This window comes from Pelobates fuscus, chromosome 13 (genome assembly GCF_036172605.1).
Source record: "Pelobates fuscus isolate aPelFus1 chromosome 13, aPelFus1.pri, whole genome shotgun sequence".
NCBI classification, from domain to species: domain Eukaryota; kingdom Metazoa; phylum Chordata; class Amphibia; order Anura; family Pelobatidae; genus Pelobates; species Pelobates fuscus.
This window is the reverse complement of record NC_086329.1, coordinates 103451641-103469858: the sequence shown is the minus strand read 5'-3', so window position 1 is coordinate 103469858 and position 18218 is coordinate 103451641. Positions and strand designations below refer to the sequence as shown.

Genomic DNA, 18218 nt, shown 5'->3' with positions numbered 1-18218 from the left:
TCCCTGGTGGTCCAGTGGCAGTTCAGTGGGGGGGAGAGGGGGGCTGGCAGAGCTGTAACTTACCTTTCCTGCAGCTCCTGTCAGCTCTCTCCTCCTCTGCGCCGTCCGTTCTGCTCTTCTGTCAGCTTACACTGTAAGTCTCGCGAGAGCCGCGGCTCTCGCGAGATTTACACTGGGAGCTGACCGAGGTGCTGACCGGACGGCGCAGAGGAGGAGAGAGCTGACAGGAGCTGCAGGAAAGGTAAGTTACAGCTCTGCCAGCCCCCCTCTCCCCCCAGTCTGTATTATGGCAATGTAAATTGCCATAATACAGACTCGGACTCGAGTATAAGCAGAGTTGGGGTTTTTCAGCCCAAAAAATGGGCTGAAAAACTCGGCTTATACTCTAGTATATACGGTACATTCATTGAGGCTATAAAACATGTAATATTTTATTTTAATAACCAGATTCTGATAACAGAATGGGGGGACAAATCCAAAACATCACCCCGTTCAAAGACCAAAGTCTACTTTTTGCCCAGATTACAGCATTAAGATGCAGGTTTTCCCATGTGCTCAGAGAAAAAGTAAGCAATACCACTTAAGCAACTCTCAACACAATGCAATTAATCAGTCTGTGGGCCCCCCATTATTTAATTAGGGTTTTCATGATGTGTATCTATCAGAATACATAGATATTTTATTACAACCATCCGTTAAAAAAAATGAGGTCATAACTCAAAGACTATGTCATTACTACGTTTTTTTAAAGAATTTTAAATGGCACCCAGATTTTACTCTAGTAACCTGCGATGTACAGTCTCTATACAATATAATTCCCCACGAAGAAGGGTGTGAAGCAGCTTTTAAAAGAATAAAGACAGATAAGACCATTCCAGACAAACAAATAAATGTTATCATTGAAGGTATCAAAATTATTTTGATCAACAATTATTTTTGTTTTTTAGACAAATTTTATATCCAAAAACAAGGGACAACAATGGGTACTAGGTTTGCACCAAGCTATGCAAATCTTTTTATGGACAATTGGGAGTCCAAGGCCATCTGGGGGGACCATCCCTGGAGAGCAAACCTAGTATCCTATTAGGTATATAGATCTGTTTTTCATCTGGAATGGTCCAGAAACCTCACTTATATTATTTTTAAACCATCTTAACACCAACAATAGTGGCATCATCTTAACTACGGAATACAGCAAAGATCTTTTAAATTTTTTAGACATTCAAATTTTTATCCAGGATGGCAATATTAACACTAGAACATTTTTTTTTTTTTAAAGTATGCACCAATACAGTTATAGACAGATCAAGCCGTCACCATCAACCCTGGTTGGATGGGATCCCCAAAGGCCAGTTCCTGCGTCTTCGTAGAAACTGCTCCCTAAAACACAGACTTTGAAGCACAATCCAAAACATTAGAAGCACAATTCATTAACATTATAAAAAAGAAGACTTAGAACAATCTCTTAAAGCCGTCAAACTAAAAGATAGGCATGACCTCCTAGAATACAATAGGCAAAAAGAAAAAGACCCACTATCCATGCCAATCATTTTTAACTTTGATAATTAGAACAAAATGGTGAATAAAAAACAATTCAAAAACATTGGCACATTCAGGGCCGGTGCAAGGATTTTTGCCGCCCTAGGCAAAAAAAATTTTTGCCGCCCCCCCATATGTCCTGCCCACCATGTGACATCACAATGCCCCGCCCATATGCTCTGCCATATGGGCCAACGCCAGTCTTCACAAAGTGTCTTATCTGAAAAGACAGTGTGTTTACATTAGAAAGCCTACAGGCACAGGCTATAGACACCAGAACCACTACATTATGCTGTAGTGCTTCTGGTGACTATAGTATCCATTTAATGTGAGGTAAATTAGAGATTAGTGCCACTAATAATATATTGGATTGCCTACTTACCACCAGATGAGGACAAGAGGCTGATGATGGGCTCAGTCTGGCTCCACGGGTCTGGTGTAGAAGAGGCTCTCTAGAGACTGTTTTTAACAGTGCTCACAACAATTAACGAACAGGAAGCAGCTCCATTTTTTAGGGCCCCTTACACAGCTCAAGGTCTGGGCCCCCAGGGGGCATACGCCTACAATGCCCACCCATAAATCCACCTACATGGCCCATCCGTGAGTTGGGGATGTTTTATGTGTGCAATTTGTGTAAGGGATGTAGTGTGTTTATAGGGGATGTAGTGTGTTTTTGCTTGTAAGGAATGCATTGTATGTTTCTGGGTGTGTGTGTGTGTGTGTGTGTGTGTGTGTGTGTAAGGGGTGCAAGGTTTGTTTCTTTGTATGTAATTGAATGCAGTGTGTGTCTGTAAGGGGTGCATTAATTATGTAAGAGAACGTAAGGGATGAATTGTGTGTTTCGGGTGTGTGTGTGTGAGTAGGAATGCATTGTATGTTTCTGTGTGTGTGTGGGGGGGATGCATTGTGTATGTGTGTAGTGTAAAAGAGAGGGTTTGTGGGGTAGGATAGGGTCCTTATCCCCCCCTCCCTCCTATAGTGCTCCTTATCCCCCCCCTCCCATAGTGCTCCTTATACCCTCCCCCCCTCCCTTAGTGGTCCTTATACCCCCTCTCCCTTAGTGGTCCTTATAACCTCCCCCCCTCCCTTAGTGGTCCTTATACCCCCCCTCCCTTAGTGGTCCTTATACCCCCCCTCCCTTAGTGGTCCTAATACCCCCCCCCCCTCCCTTAGTGGTCCTTATACCCCCCCCCCTCCCTTAGTGGTCCTTATACCCTCCCCCCTCCCTTAGTGGTCCTTATACCCTCCCCCCTCCCTTAGTGGTCCTTATACCCTCCCCCCTCCCTTAGTGGTCCTTATACCCTCCCTCCCTCCCTTAGTGGTCCTTATACCCTCCCTCCCTCCCTTAGTGGTCCTTATACCCTCCCTCCCTCCCTTAGTGGTCCTTATACCCTCCCTCCCTCCCTTAGTGGTCCTTAACACCCCCCCCCCTTAGTGGTCCTTAACACCCCCCCCCCCTTAGTGGTCCTTAACACCCCCCCCCCTTAGTGGTCCTTAACACCCCCCCCCCCCTTAGTGGTCCTTAACACCCCCCCCCCCTTAGTGGTGTAACCGCTTGCGGTTCCCTTATTTACCTCTATAATGTCTTAAAGCATAGAACTTAGCAGGGCTAACCATACAGATATCTTAGCCATAATGTTATATAGTTAGTAAGAGATCCTCTATTTAACATGTGTAAATAATTGAGAATACAATATAAAATAAGGATTGTCTTGGAAGCCATAGATTTTGTCTTTTAGATATTTATTATATAAAAATATAAATATAGACATATCAAATCCATTATAGCAGAGTTTATAAGATGAAATTAAATGCTTGCAAATATCATTAATAGGTTAACATACCCTTCTGAACATGTCATCATGTCAGCCTCTCAGTCATTTTAAGATGGAGCAGCGTCTGTCTCCAAGTCTCTCCTCTGTTTCCTAACATTTTAAAAGTACACCTATTTATACCTTAAGTGTCGTCATTTTAGAGTCACCATAGTTCAAATATGAAAAAGTCCATAACTAAAAGCAAGTGCACACGTCATGGGAAACTCCCGGACCTGGGGAACTTCCATCAAGTTCAAGAGACAAGATGGCTTCCCAAAGTCTGAATAGCTTATCTGTTGTTTATACTAAGACGTAAGTGCACAGTCGTGGGAGATTCCGGGATTTGGGGAAGTTCCATTAACTTGGGGTTACCACAGTATATTGTGTACTGAAAGAGTCGTAGCATAGCCTTGAAGCTTGTTTATGCATTATTGTTATTGTAATTCGTCTGGGACAAAATGGCGCAAACATATTATGCACTGAGGTTATTGCTTAAAGAAACATCTATGAAAAACAATATGTTCCATTTCTAACCCCTCGTCAGTTTGCAATATCTCTTAAAGACAAAGTACACAGTTTAAGAAATACAACATTTCATTCTAAAACTTGTAATATTTGCATTTGCCCATAACACCCTCTCCATTAAACTGTGGACATTGTAGACCATTTCTTCCTTAAATTAGTGAACCAAAGTTCTCCAACAGTCTAGGTTTTTTTTGTGCTCCCAGCATCTTTGATCATTGTTGTAACAGTAAAACATCCGTAGTGTGATCTTTGCCTGTAAAGGTGGTTGATTAAAATGAGCAAAGCTTTTGTCTAGGAAAGAATTGAAAAGAACACCAAGTTCCAGAGTAAGATATTCTTGGATGGATCCAGATACGAATTGTAATCCAAAGTTAAAAGTAGTAATTGTATTTGTAATCCAAAGTCTGTAAAGGCCTGTAGAAGTTTACATTCCTTAGATACATTGCTGGAGGTTGTGTTTGTAGAATACCCGGGTATTTGTTGTAGAGTATAGGTTGTAGAGTCCAGCTTTCCAAATATTTGGCTAGAATTGGTTGCAGATATTGAATCGGCATCATCTGTTATCACTGTGGTGATGGTGTTGGTATTTGACTTTGTCTTTGCTTTTTTTATTTTGGTTTTTTTCCATGAAACATTTTTACACCGTTTATGATGTGTATAGATTGGATACTCTCCGATATTCTTTTACGGAATAGATTAATTGACAGCATTTCCAAGACATTGTCTTAAGTGACATGGATCCCATTATAGTAAATGTTATGTTGATACAGCAATCGAAGTGGATTCTCAAGAACACCTCTTTTTGCTGGATTGGAATCTTTGTAACATCTCAGTGATAGACATGTCAATGATATTAGGTGCTGTTGTGCTAAAAATGTTAACAGGTAAAATCTGTGGAAAAATCTTTACATTTGTTGTTATACTTTGTATAATAATGATGATAGATGAAATAGTAACATAGTTAATCTTTGTAGTGTTTTGTTTTAAAGATAAACCATTGTATATGATTTAGAGATATAAGGATAATTTGAAGCAGCAAAGTATTTACCACCTTTTTTCACAATGGTATATACAATTAAATTCTATTTAAATGTTAAAAAATACTCTTTTATTCAAAATCCCTCAATATATTTAGAATAGTTGCTAATTGGAAATATGACGTTAATTATCTTTCTTTGTCCTGTTAGGTAGAAGACAACTTATTCCCTAAGTTACAATTAGTAAATATAATAACTACAGTTATTAGTGGCTTAAAATACCAGAAACACCCAAAAATTGTCTTAAAAACATTATTTTATTTTATTTTTTTTAAACCAAGATCTGACAGCCATTGTGGAAAGTTACGTTCGTGAGATTGGATGCTTAACAATGAGAATCTTAATTGTTTAAGTATATTTTTCAGTGGCTGTTGGGTGTAACTTAAGATGATTTGGATTTTTTATTATTTCTAAAAGTGAGTTAAGAAAGCACTCAGATACAATATTGAAGGTATTGGAGGTATATTTTCGCTCTACCTTTGTATAGGTGGTTTTATGTACCTTTAACCATCACAAACCAAATAACATTTTCTTGGTATTTGAAAAACCGATAAAATATTTGATTACATGTATTTTAATATATATACATAGAGTGGTATGGATGTTGAATTTATATCTTTTACATCTTTTCACCAGTTTGCAATAGGTGTCCTAAATGATCAATTTCCAAAATCATCATGTATATCACCTGGACGCATTAATCCATAATACTCTTTGATTTCCATTGGCTGGCCTTGGCTCTGGCAGACTGAATATTTTTATCATTATAAATAAACTTTATGATAGTTGAAGTAAAGTTTCTGCCTGTCTTTCAGTTAAGTTTTAACTGTTGAAGTACTTCACTTATATTAATTATACCACTCTGCAAACTTATACGGATAACGAGTAGTTTCTGATTTAATAAGAACAGTTCACATTTTCTTCTAAAGTTTAAACGTTATTGCAGTTGTTATTGTAATCATATGATCTTTAACTATCATGATTCAATTATTTATCTGGGTAATTAGCTGTTATGCTCTTATACTTTATCTAATATATTTGTTTGTAGGCCATACTGCAGCTGCATTTGGCATTTTAGCAATAATTTTCAATTGCGTTTCAGATATTCACAAAGTCTATCCACCTTTGTAATTAACACATTATGTGTTTATTTAATACCATTAGTTATAGTATCTGTATTATATTACACATTGTCACTGACACATTTCTGATACAGGGAAAAAGTAGCATGATTGCTTTAGTAATTATAATTTTTCTGTCCATGCACCACATTCCTGGAAGTCCAGAATATAGCAAAAATCCTTTGTCGTTTGATTCTATGGAGCCATTTAACGTTTTGATTGGTATAGTTATACCAAAATAGCAAGGAGTACATCGGTAGATCACATCCATCTGCAACAGAACCATTACAGATTCCTTGTTGTATCAATGTATCCGTGTTTTTGTTTACAGGAGTTCCTTGCTTTGCAGGTATGTACATAATATGTAGAGTTTAAGAAAAGCTGCAAATCGTGCTTTAGTACAAGTGTCCCGTGATGTCAGGTTTCTGACAGATTTTGCTGGCCTTTTATATTCCATTCTCTTGGCAGGGCATCTGCTCTTAGTAGGCCTGTGTTGTTATTATTTATTAATTGCATCAAGGTTTCTTTCGTTAATTGATATGTTTCTTCCGACTTCAAATTTATATGCCACCAAATGTCATTGTAAAGTTCATTGTTACAGAATATTGTTCCAGGATGGTTTTCACTCCAGTAGAAATCTATATTCCTCTTCTTCTGCTCCTTCCTATTAACCACTTTTTTTGAGTTGTAGGTAACAATCTGTGTCCTGTACTGTGAGGTGCTTTGATAGTCAATCAGGTTTTCTCAGTACCATATTCCATCTTGAGAAATAGCTGGGTGTTTTCCGGTCATCTTCTGTCTGGAAACATAATAGCAATGTCCAGAATTAGCATAGCACTTCTTTTCAGCATAAGAAGGCTGTTTGCGGTAGTCATTCAATGATAAACTATATGGCAAAGTCTTTTCTTAATTACCTTCATAGGTGCATCCAAAGTCTTTCACAAGCATCTGTCTCGTCTTTTTCTGATTTCAGCATGCTTTGCCATCATTGTTGAGTAAATTATTAGGATTTGTAATAGTCCAATCACATCTTCCTCATGTTTAATCAGTTTTTGGAATGATCTCAATAGGTTCCTTGTGAAATACCAGTGTAGGTCACATTAGCAATCATGTCACTGTGAGCTATGTCTCTCCTTTTGAGATAGTTCTTGGAGGTAGTCCTCACGATCAAAGAACTTGTATAGTGTGCAGTCCAATTCAGCTCAGGTGCTTCCTGCTTGTTAACATAATTCCAATGCAGTTTTAAAACGACAGCTAGGGTTGATGTTATGATAATGCTGCAGATTGTAAGAAGGAGACACCAATTTTCTAGCATCCTTTTGTTTGCATCTTTGCATTTCTTTCTTACTGTATAAGATAATTCAGGTTCAGTCTGTTTTCTCCAGAGTCTTTCCGATAATGATGTTGATTCATTTTTCATACATTCCATGTTAACTGTGAATGTATCACGTCTGTCTGTTCATCCTTCTCCTTCACATTTGCAGGTTCAGATGTCAGATCATGATTCCGTCTGTTACGTGGCTATGATTCTGGTGGCTGTGTTCTAGTGGCATTTCTGTCGTCCTCTATTTGTTTTATCTTGTCATCTTTAACAGCATCCATTGTATCAGTCAGTGGTTATGTGAACGTCCTGGAAGTATTTAGCAGGTTGTAAAATATCAAAACTTACTGTTCTCTGTTGGCTCTGATTGTTCTCTGTAGTAAAAGTTCTCGGAGTCACCCTCTCCAGGACAAGCTGGCCAACAGTAAGAAAAAGTTGGTGGTGCAAAAAAAAAATTCCCTAAATTTCTCCAATAGAACCAATGGTTCTAAGGTCTCCCTGGTGCAGAAATATAATTGTCAGTGAAAAACATGTAACATTTCATATGGTGTCTCACCATTTGTATCATCAGGTATGTTGTGAATGCTCACATGTACCATAGGAATAAATAGATACCACTGTGTGGGGCAAGCAACTAGTAACTTGGTTAATAATCATTTAACCTCAGCATTTTCCCAGACCACAACCCCACTACTTTGGGGGTGGTTGGGGCACTGAAATCCCAAAGTAACCCAAATGTGGTTGCCCAGTTTTAGGTTTCCTTTGCAGTAACTGCAGGACCACCATCCAAATGGATGGTCCTGGGATTATCAAATGCATACTAAGGAAGTGAGACTAGAAAACGTGGTATCAGAGGTTGCACTTCGCACAGGATATATCCAAGTAAACCTGGTACATGCATCAACACATACAAAAACACATTTATAACCATGAGATGTTGGCAAACTTCCAATGTATAGTAATTCAAAAAGTACGTTAGATATTAATATTTCAATAAACAGTACATCAGTAATGTGACAATAAGCAAATGCTTATGATTACTAAACACATGAATTACAGTATTTCCCATATTGGACCATCAATATTCCTTTTCAGGAGTCAGAAGTACATTACCTCTCTCTATAAGAGCTTGTCCTAGCCATGAAAAAGCTTTCAGGGCAAGTCTATTTTTCCTCTATAGGAAGAACCAACATATTACCTTCAATGGTTATGTAATTAACCCCTCTAAACGATAGGAGTATTTATACGGATACCAGGTGGATAAGGTCTGGATATCCTTGCAAGCATAAACTCTGCATCATGACTGAGAGATAGGGTATGCTTTTGTGATCCAGTGACCACAGACACAGTGAATCAAAGTGCCTGTTAACGGCCAACTATATGAGGAGAGGGCCCATGCTTTGTTATAAGCATGTCCATACACGTATTACAATGCCAGGCTTTCAATTTGTTACCACAAAGCAAAATGCAGTTGTGGATATAAACACACGACGTATCGTAAGAAAAACTGTTTGAACACCAGACTGAGACTCGAGATCAGTTTACAGTGGACCAAAATAGATAAATGAAATCTTATCAATTAATATACTTTCTTTAAATTACTTTATCCTCTGTATTAACTATGAAATATTAAAGTTAAAACAATAACATTTAAAAGCCAACTTTTAGTGTGCATAGGAATTACAAGGCCGTTCGTAGTGTGAGATAAAGAACAGCTTTTTAAAAATCCGAATAGTCTGTGAACACAAAATGACCTTGCGCTGAAAATTCACTAGCAGGGGAAAAGAAAAACAACTTTTTTTCTTTAGTAAATTAATTAATTAATTAAACGTAGTTAGAACTTCCCTCAAAGTCCCGATTACTTTGCAAGAAACATGTCGTCTTTAAATACTGGGTAAGTCTATTAAACAGTGAAATAGCATTTTTACCCTGTATATCATGTTGTCACAGCTATAATGTGCAGTATTACAAACGATTTTATAAGTGTTGTGCCAACTGTTCATTAAAAGCCAGTGGTCTAGCGAGCTATAGAACATTTATTTATTTATTCTTTAAAGCTCTGACCTCAATTGGCAAAGCAATATTGTAATGGTGTCCATTGCAATCTGCTATCTGTACTTGCTGCTCTCAAAAATTCTGAATATGTTCAGAGATTTCTCGGGCAATAATAAATCCCCCACTTCTCATTTATGCTAAACCTGCCTGTTGTAAATGGATTCGGTATATTTCTTGACATAAGTACTTGTACTTAAATCTGTTTAACAAAGCTGTTTATATTGTGGTAAAAATATATATATTTTATTATTATTATTTATTTTATTTTTTAACATTGCTTATTTTTTTAAAAAGATACCTGCATATTTCATTAAATATCCTTTATATGTCTTTAAAGCATAAAATATCTGCAAATTAAGATTATATACAAAAATGCATGTTCTGGATGTTCCCACAATACCTCTTCTATTATTATATTTTTTATTTTATTTAATTTATTTTTTTAAGTGTGAAATCTGATTCCTTTTGGGATGAGCACCCTTCTTAGCCCCCCAGTTTCAGAGGCCCCTTTGGAAGTGACCACAGAAAAGTATAGATTCTATAAAATAGATGTGAGGGGGCTTTGGACAGTAAAGTTACCTTAATTATACTTTTCATATAGCAGATATATGATATGCAATGTGATTTAATATATCAGAGTATTATCACTTTAATTGACACTGCATTTTTTTTATGCATTATTCTTTATGCATTATTATTTTTCTTTTTTCTTAGATTTTAATGTCTGTTTAGAATATTGCAGGCTTTGCAATATCCAATTAATTTTGCATTATATATATTCACAATGCTCTTACAACTTATTATTATTATTATTATTATTATTATTATTATTATTATTATTATTAAAATTAGCCTCCTTCAGCATTAGCACTATCTACCACTGGAATTAGTGTAAGATACACCAATATGTGGTGGAACTGAATCCCCATATATGAGATTTGAAACTGTATTTTTATTTCTACGCTGTGCCTTAATCTGTATTTATATACATAATTGCGGCAGCATATAGCTGTTAAAGAAGCAATTATTTCCCCCATCATGTGTGGTTGACTGTGGACTTTTTTAAAACCTACTTTTTTTTTTTTTTTTTATAAATCCGTTTCTGGTTCTGAGAAAACAGGCTGCTGAATGCTCTTATTGCCTGGTCTATATACATTTATTTATAAACAACTTTGATATTTAATCTTATTTTATTTTATGAAAACCTAGTTTATGAAATTTACTGAGATTACATGTGTCTGATCTGATTACAGTCAGTAGTACAATATCATTGTTCTAATTTCCTTACTGCTAGCAATACAGGTACAGTGGGAAAGTACCACTTATTTAAGTAAACTTTCCCTTTTAAAATTGGTGGATTTTAATCCTGCCATTGCAATCGACTAAAGACTGTACCTGAGTAAGCAAAGTCATTATGTGCAGGGATTGTGCACTTTAAATAGTAGAATACTTATGCTATTCTAGTGAATTGGGCTGGCTGCTTAACACATCATTTAGTATCTTTTGGTCACATTTAAAGCTGTAAATGTATTTAACATTTTATTTAAATAAGCATTTAATAATTTCAGTTTAAAAGTTATCATATCCTGTATAATTACAATTTTATTTTGCCCTGATTTATCTTACATATATATTAGTTTTAATCATTTTATAAATATTTATTTTTGCAGAGCATTTAGGGAAGCAAAGGATGTATAACCACCGGTTGCATTTTTTCTAGGAGGGTAGTATAATTTCAACTCTGTTTAGGAACAAATATGAGCTAGTTAGCATATATTATATAAAATATATGCTGCAGTGTACTGCATTGTACTGCACTGAATGTATTAAAAGCCATGTCTTTCTCTTTATGGCTGTATGTAATAATGTTGTTCATAATTTGGAATATAAACCAACGACTTCTCAATTCCTTGGAATGTTTACATGTCTCTGTATCTCCGCAACCTTGGCTGGAAACTCCAGACTCCAAAAATAGTTATGCTGTTATAATTCCTGATTTTTAATGAACAGCTAGCGTAACTGACAGTATGGAAATTTTCACTGTTTTATAAAACCTTTCTTATATAGTGGACTGTCTGTCTGTTGCTTCTGTGTCATGAATGTTTTCATTAAGCCATAATGCAATTTTCTTTGCATTCTTGGAATTAGACTTCAAATTTCATCGCTCTGTCTTATCACTTTTCTTTTGACAACATTTTGCATTAATCTTTTTCCTGCGCATGCATACTACGCAGCTACAAAGAGAACATATCCCCCTGCCTGCAATCCACTGTCCTGGAACTAATGGGCAATGCTGTGCTGGTGTATTAGGCATATCAGGGAGTTTACCAAATATGTATATTTGCTCTCTTATGATATTAAGATCCACAATTTCAGCATTGTATGCTAATTACAATGTACCTGTCACCAGAACTTAAAGCACATTGTACAAGTTCACATTAAAATCATCTCTAATGATGAAGATCTCTCTCTGAGTCTGGGCTACAAATAGCTCAATAGATTCTTGATATTTCAAGACTTGTGCCATGACAAAGTATTGTGTCTTCTCTTACGTATAAGAGGTTACCTAGGTATTTATTATTTTGTATTTAACGCTTCCAAGTACAAGTCCCTTCGTGGTCGCCAATTGTAACCGCTTGCGGTTCCCTTATTTACCTCTATAATGTCTTAAAGCATAGAACTTAGCAGGGCTAACCATACAGATATCTTAGCCATAATGTTATATAGTTAGTAAGAGATCCTCTATTTAACATGTGTAAATAATTGAGAATACAATATAAAATAAGGATTGTCTTGGAAGCCATAGATTTTGTCTTTTAGATATTTATTATATAAAAATATAAATATAGACATATCAAATCCATTATAGCAGAGTTTATAAGATGAAATTAAATGCTTGCAAATATCATTAATAGGTTAACATACCCTTCTGAACATGTCATCATGTCAGCCTCTCAGTCATTTTAAGATGGAGCAGCGTCTGTCTCCAAGTCTCTCCTCTGTTTCCTAACATTTTAAAAGTACACCTATTTATACCTTAAGTGTCGTCATTTTAGAGTCACCATAGTTCAAATATGAAAAAGTCCATAACTAAAAGCAAGTGCACACGTCATGGGAAACTCCCGGACCTGGGGAACTTCCATCAAGTTCAAGAGACAAGATGGCTTCCCAAAGTCTGAATAGCTTATCTGTTGTTTATACTAAGACGTAAGTGCACAGTCGTGGGAGATTCCGGGATTTGGGGAAGTTCCATTAACTTGGGGTTACCACAGTATATTGTGTACTGAAAGAGTCGTAGCATAGCCTTGAAGCTTGTTTATGCATTATTGTTATTGTAATTCGTCTGGGACAAAATGGCGCAAACATATTATGCACTGAGGTTATTGCTTAAAGAAACATCTATGAAAAACAATATGTTCCATTTCTAACCCCTCGTCAGTTTGCAATATCTCTTAAAGACAAAGTACACAGTTTAAGAAATACAACATTTCATTCTAAAACTTGTAATATTTGCATTTGCCCATAACAGTGGTCCTTAACACCCCCCCCCCTTAGTGGTCCTTAACACCCCCCCCCCTTAGTGGTCCTTAACACCCCCCCCCCTTAGTGGTCCTTACCCTCCCCTCCTGCCCATGTAGCGTGGCCGGGCGGCGCGGAACGCGGGACAGGAACCATTGTTTCCTGTACCCGGCCGCCGGCGGAATGACAGGAAATGCTCACTGAGTGAGCACTTCCTGTCATTCCGCCGGCGGCCGGGTACAGGAAACAAAGGTTCCTGTCCCCGTTCCGCGCTGCCCGGCCACGCTACATGGAGACCGGCAGGAGGGCTTGCTAAAGCGCTCAGGCGGCGCAGCATGAGGAGGCGCACCGGGGACAGGGATCCGGCGCCCCCTAGTAAGTTGCGCCCTAGGCGGCTGCCTAGGTCGCCTTACAGGTGGCGCCGGCCCTGGGCACATTCTTAACCAAGACGAAATACTCAAAGCCCTTATCTCAGACAAACTCCATGTCATTTTCAGAGGGGCTCCTAACCTAAAAACAATGCTCACAAATATCTACACAAAAAATGTTAACACTACTAATTCATCTTTTTTTTTATCCAAATCCAAAAGGTTTTTATAAAATGTAATAGATGTATTGTTTGCAGATCCACTGACCCAAAAAATCACCACAAAAACCCACACAATTGTATTAGTAAGAGTCTGGCCGCACAATGTTTCATATAAGACTTATTTATTTATTTTACACAACCAGAAGTATGCGCTTTATGTTTAAACTGTTATACATATTAGATCATCATTCCCATTGGATCATGCATCCTTTATTTATTCCACTCTGTATAAAGTAAAATATACCAAGTAATTTCTTTCAATTTGCACTAACAGTGAGATAATTTATATATTTTTGCACTCCTGTGCCAATATATATATACACACATACATACACTCTGTATTCTTTCCACATTCCTCCAGAAATAAATATATACATATACACACACACACACACACACACACACATCACATGCCATAAAGATATACCTTTTTTTTGCCCCATATGTTATGTACATATACATTTGCCCATTGAACCCAGGTAAACCCTTAGTAGGTTTACACATCCCTGTCTTTTCCCCCTCCTCCCGATTCTTATTGGTGGCCACACCCGCCCACCTCTTCCCCCGAGTCCCCACCCACTATTCCATTCACCCCCACACATCTAGTATATGTGTGTTCCGATTCTGCAATTGGGCCACGCCCACCGTCATTCGGACGCGGCCGCTGAAGAAATAGGTTGCGTCCTATATTACCAATCAAAAAACACGCCCATCTGAACTAAGCAAAGACGTGAGCAAACTATAATACCCACAAGTCCTAGCATTAGACCACGGGCGTGGCCGATATCAACTATGGCCGCCGACCACGTGACCTTCACTATGTGATTATTTTACATCCACAAAAAGCTTTGTTTTCACCTAAAACATCACACTTACACATGTTTAGTTTTTAACTTATTTTGTATGTTATAAAATTGTAATCATGATGTCATTTTGGCGCCCTTTTTAAAGATGTACAGTCCCTATTTAAACCTGTACCTGTCATGCTGCACTTTCTTATCTCCACTTTGAAAAAGCCTAAGGGTGAAACGCGTTGTGTTTTTTTATATTGTTTTAATAAAGGTATTTTGGCCGCTTCTTATTGTGAGTTAGCCATTTTACTTTTTTAATAGTTTTACTCTTTTAGTATTTTATTACTATTAGTACCATCCTTATTATCTGGCACCAGACGTTTTTACTTTCCAGTGAGGATATTACTCCAAAGAATCCTAGGTGGGGATTATACCACTCAAGCTGTATCCATTGAGCAGTTAGCCTGCTCAATCAAATGTGAGTAACCACTTGGCATTTTATTCTCTCACCTCTGGCTTTTTATACTTTGAGCACTATTGCTGTCTCTTTTAATTCCCCATATGGTTCCTTAATCAAGAAAGACTGCAAAAAACCTCACGTATCCCATAAGTGGGGATTGTACCACTGTACGCTATCAACACTAGAACACGTGAGTAGGACCACATACTTTTTTTTTTTATACTGCACTCTACCCCGTTTGGGACTCACTGCACCATTAGTTGTTATTTTTATCTCTTTCATATACTCATATATATAACTACCAAGACGTACCCATATAACTTTGAGGAATACACCTACTATCAACAACTATATCCTCTCCCACAGTGGACTCCTTTGTGTTGATTTTATCCACCATAAAGACACTTTTACTCTGAACTTTTAGATTCCATCCATATACTCTCTATTATCTCTTAGCTTGTTGTATTTGCTGTATATTTATTCATCATTTATCTCATTGAAACCTAGTGGCGCTACCTTCCTTTAATTTTGCTTGTATATACACTACCTTCTCATGCAGTGGATGCCAGTCCTGTTCAGCAAATTAACAACTTGACTACCTCTTGCAAAAAAAAAACAGGAGTGGACTTGGAAAATAGCGAATTCTATCCCTGTAGCATATTTTCCTTTTAAATCACATGCTGATACTCACTTTTCGAAGAAGTACCTCACTACGAGGAATACAAAGGCCAGAGGAATGGTGATGTACAGGTCAGAGGCTTTGGCATAAACTCGATCCTCTTGGTCTTCAATGTCTGCCCAGGTCAGATTGACCGGTAACCAGAGCCGGTGATACCAGAAGCAGTCATATAGTGTTTGCAGCATCTTAAAAAAAGAACAAGATAATTCAATAAATTATGCGGCACTATACAATAGGCAAGATGTTTATAGAGAATAGAATTGTGAATTAGATACAACCAAACTTGGTTCTATTCTTGGTGTTTTGTGGGTTACACAAAACTAAATACAGTCACAGAGTTAAGGTTATAATTATATTAGTTGATGGCATATCTGGAGTCCAGGATCTGTAGCAAAGTCTATGTATAGACATACATACACTTAAAGGGACACTCCAGGCACCCAGACCATTTCTACCCATTGGAGTGGTCTGAGTGCCAATTCCCACTACCCTAAACCCTGCAAGTGTAATTATTGCAGTTTTTACCTCTAGTAGCCATCTGAGGAATCATCTCCTCCTCTAGTGGCTGTCTACTTCCTGATTCATAGCACAGGTTTTGTGAGGACCTCCAGCGTCTCTAAAATCCCCATAGGAAGGCATTTCCAATGCTGTGCTATGGAGAGGTCTAATACACGTGCAGCCTCTGGTAAGTCACTGAAGAGGTTTTGACCCTTTCAGCAACCGGGGATGGGAGGTGGGAGGGAGAGGGGACCTACAGTGCCAGGAAAACGGATTGTTTTCCTGGCACTGGAGTGTCCTTTTAAGGGAGTCATGGTGGCTTTACGAACTTGCTGCATAGAAAAAACAGCGCGCTGAAAGAGTTAACTGAGCCACCATTTTTAATTTCGATCCCCTGTAGGCCATGTCAATGGTAACATTTTGATTCAGTGCCAACTCCTGAGGCTCACATGTGAGCAGAGTAACATTAACTTGTTCTTCTCACTAAATCTGTCACTAAACAGGTAAAACCTGATTTACCGAGTTCTGACGTCAAATCACATACCAACTGACTTGCAGCCTCTGAGTTATGAGAAGTCTCATTTGGGGACCTGCAACAACAGCTAGATTTGAGCGTCGCAGGCAAACCGCGACCTGTGGGTCCTGTCAACAGGTTAGGGAGTGTTAGTATTCTTAGTGGCCCAATTATCTTGATTATGGATATATAGCTAGAATTGCTAGGAAATCAGTAAAGAGAAAATATGGTTTGTGCAACTTTACATTTCATTAAGATCTGGCTCAGGGAACTCATTACATTAGAGGCTTTATGCACTACAAAACAGGCAAACAAAATTATAAATAAACTCATAATATATATATATATATATAGACATTGCTCTCTCTCTCTCTCTCTATATATATATATATATATTATATAGTTTTGCACCTTTGGGACAAACACCCAGAGATCTGCAGTGAGCCCAGACTGAACATTTCGCAGTCAAGCTTGGCTGCTCCAACCTAGAAAGCAGACGTATATATAGTGTGTGCACGGTGATGTACACATGCCAGAGGTGGTGCAGGAATAGTTTCAGAAATTAATAAAAGGATTCGGGGAGACTAACAGAACAGACCTTTACTTCATTATACTGTAACGGATAAAATTTGGTAGGTATGAAAGCGGACAGGTGGTATGGTGGCCTAAAGGATACACTCTAAACGTGACAGCCTCCTGGTCACAGGTCCTGCCGTCATAACACTTTGGTCCATTACAGAAACAGCCCCTCACACGTATACTCTGATACCAATACCCCCACACCAACATCCATGCACAAAAACACACAATGGCAGACACAAACTTGAATAATTAAATTTAAAATAGTTTTAGCCACCCTCATCTTTGCCTACAGTTTGCCAGGAGGGTGGCTTCCTTGTGGTCTGGCAGGGATCTGGGGCTGGTTCCTTATTCTCAAGCAATTTACTTTGACTGCCAGGAGGAGGTGAACAGACATCTTTTCCTGTTGAACGTGGGAGGGCCGTACCAACCCCACATTTAGGGACACTAGGGAACTGTCCCTGGGCAGCACGGCACAAGATTCCAACTGGGTTGCTGTATATCTCGTGCAGTGGGAACTTGCTACCAGTTTGGATCTGGACTGCCCCTAATGGAAACAGTATTGGTGCTCACTGTTATGGCACAGTGTGATGATACAAATTTCTTAATTCAGTTGTAAAAGTTGTTCACTTGAGTGAATCGGCCCCAATACAGAGTACTTTCCATAAAATTAAAGGGTCAACCTCAGAAACCATAACCACTACAGATATCTGGTAACAGTATGGTCAATGCTGCATTTGAGGCCACACACACACAAACACACACACACACTTTCAAACTGCCAGACAGAGACGCATACACAGGGATACTTAATATCAGCCACACACAGATACAAATACACACTGCCAGACACACACACTGACAAACATCACCACCACTACAGGCGCGCGAGCACACCCACACACACCCACACACACACACACACACACACTGGTTTTCCTTGGAGCGACCATTTAAACTATGCACAGTTAAGTGGGAGATTCCCAGCGTGCACTCTGAGAGCAGAAATGTCTAAATGTAGAGTGATCATGCAATATCTTACAAGTCAGTGATTGGTGAATAAACTGCAAAAAAAAAAATGTATAAACTCAACTTGTACAAAATCAAAGCAAAATGCATAGATGAAGAAATATAAATCTAAAATCTAAAATGAAAAGTATGAAAGCATGTGTGGCAG

At 38.1% G+C, this 18218-nt stretch overlaps 1 protein-coding gene across 2 annotated transcripts in view; it reads right to left on the bottom strand.

Annotated features, from left to right (window-relative positions):
• CERS2 (ceramide synthase 2) overlaps positions 1-18218 on the bottom strand; it is a 58891-nt gene that overhangs the window by 19686 nt on the left and 20987 nt on the right. For both annotated transcript variants that reach the window (XM_063439899.1, XM_063439900.1), the window contains exon 2: positions 15463-15635. In XM_063439899.1, coding sequence (XP_063295969.1) covers positions 15463-15635 — 173 coding nt within the window. The remainder of the gene's footprint in view (positions 1-15462; positions 15636-18218) is intronic.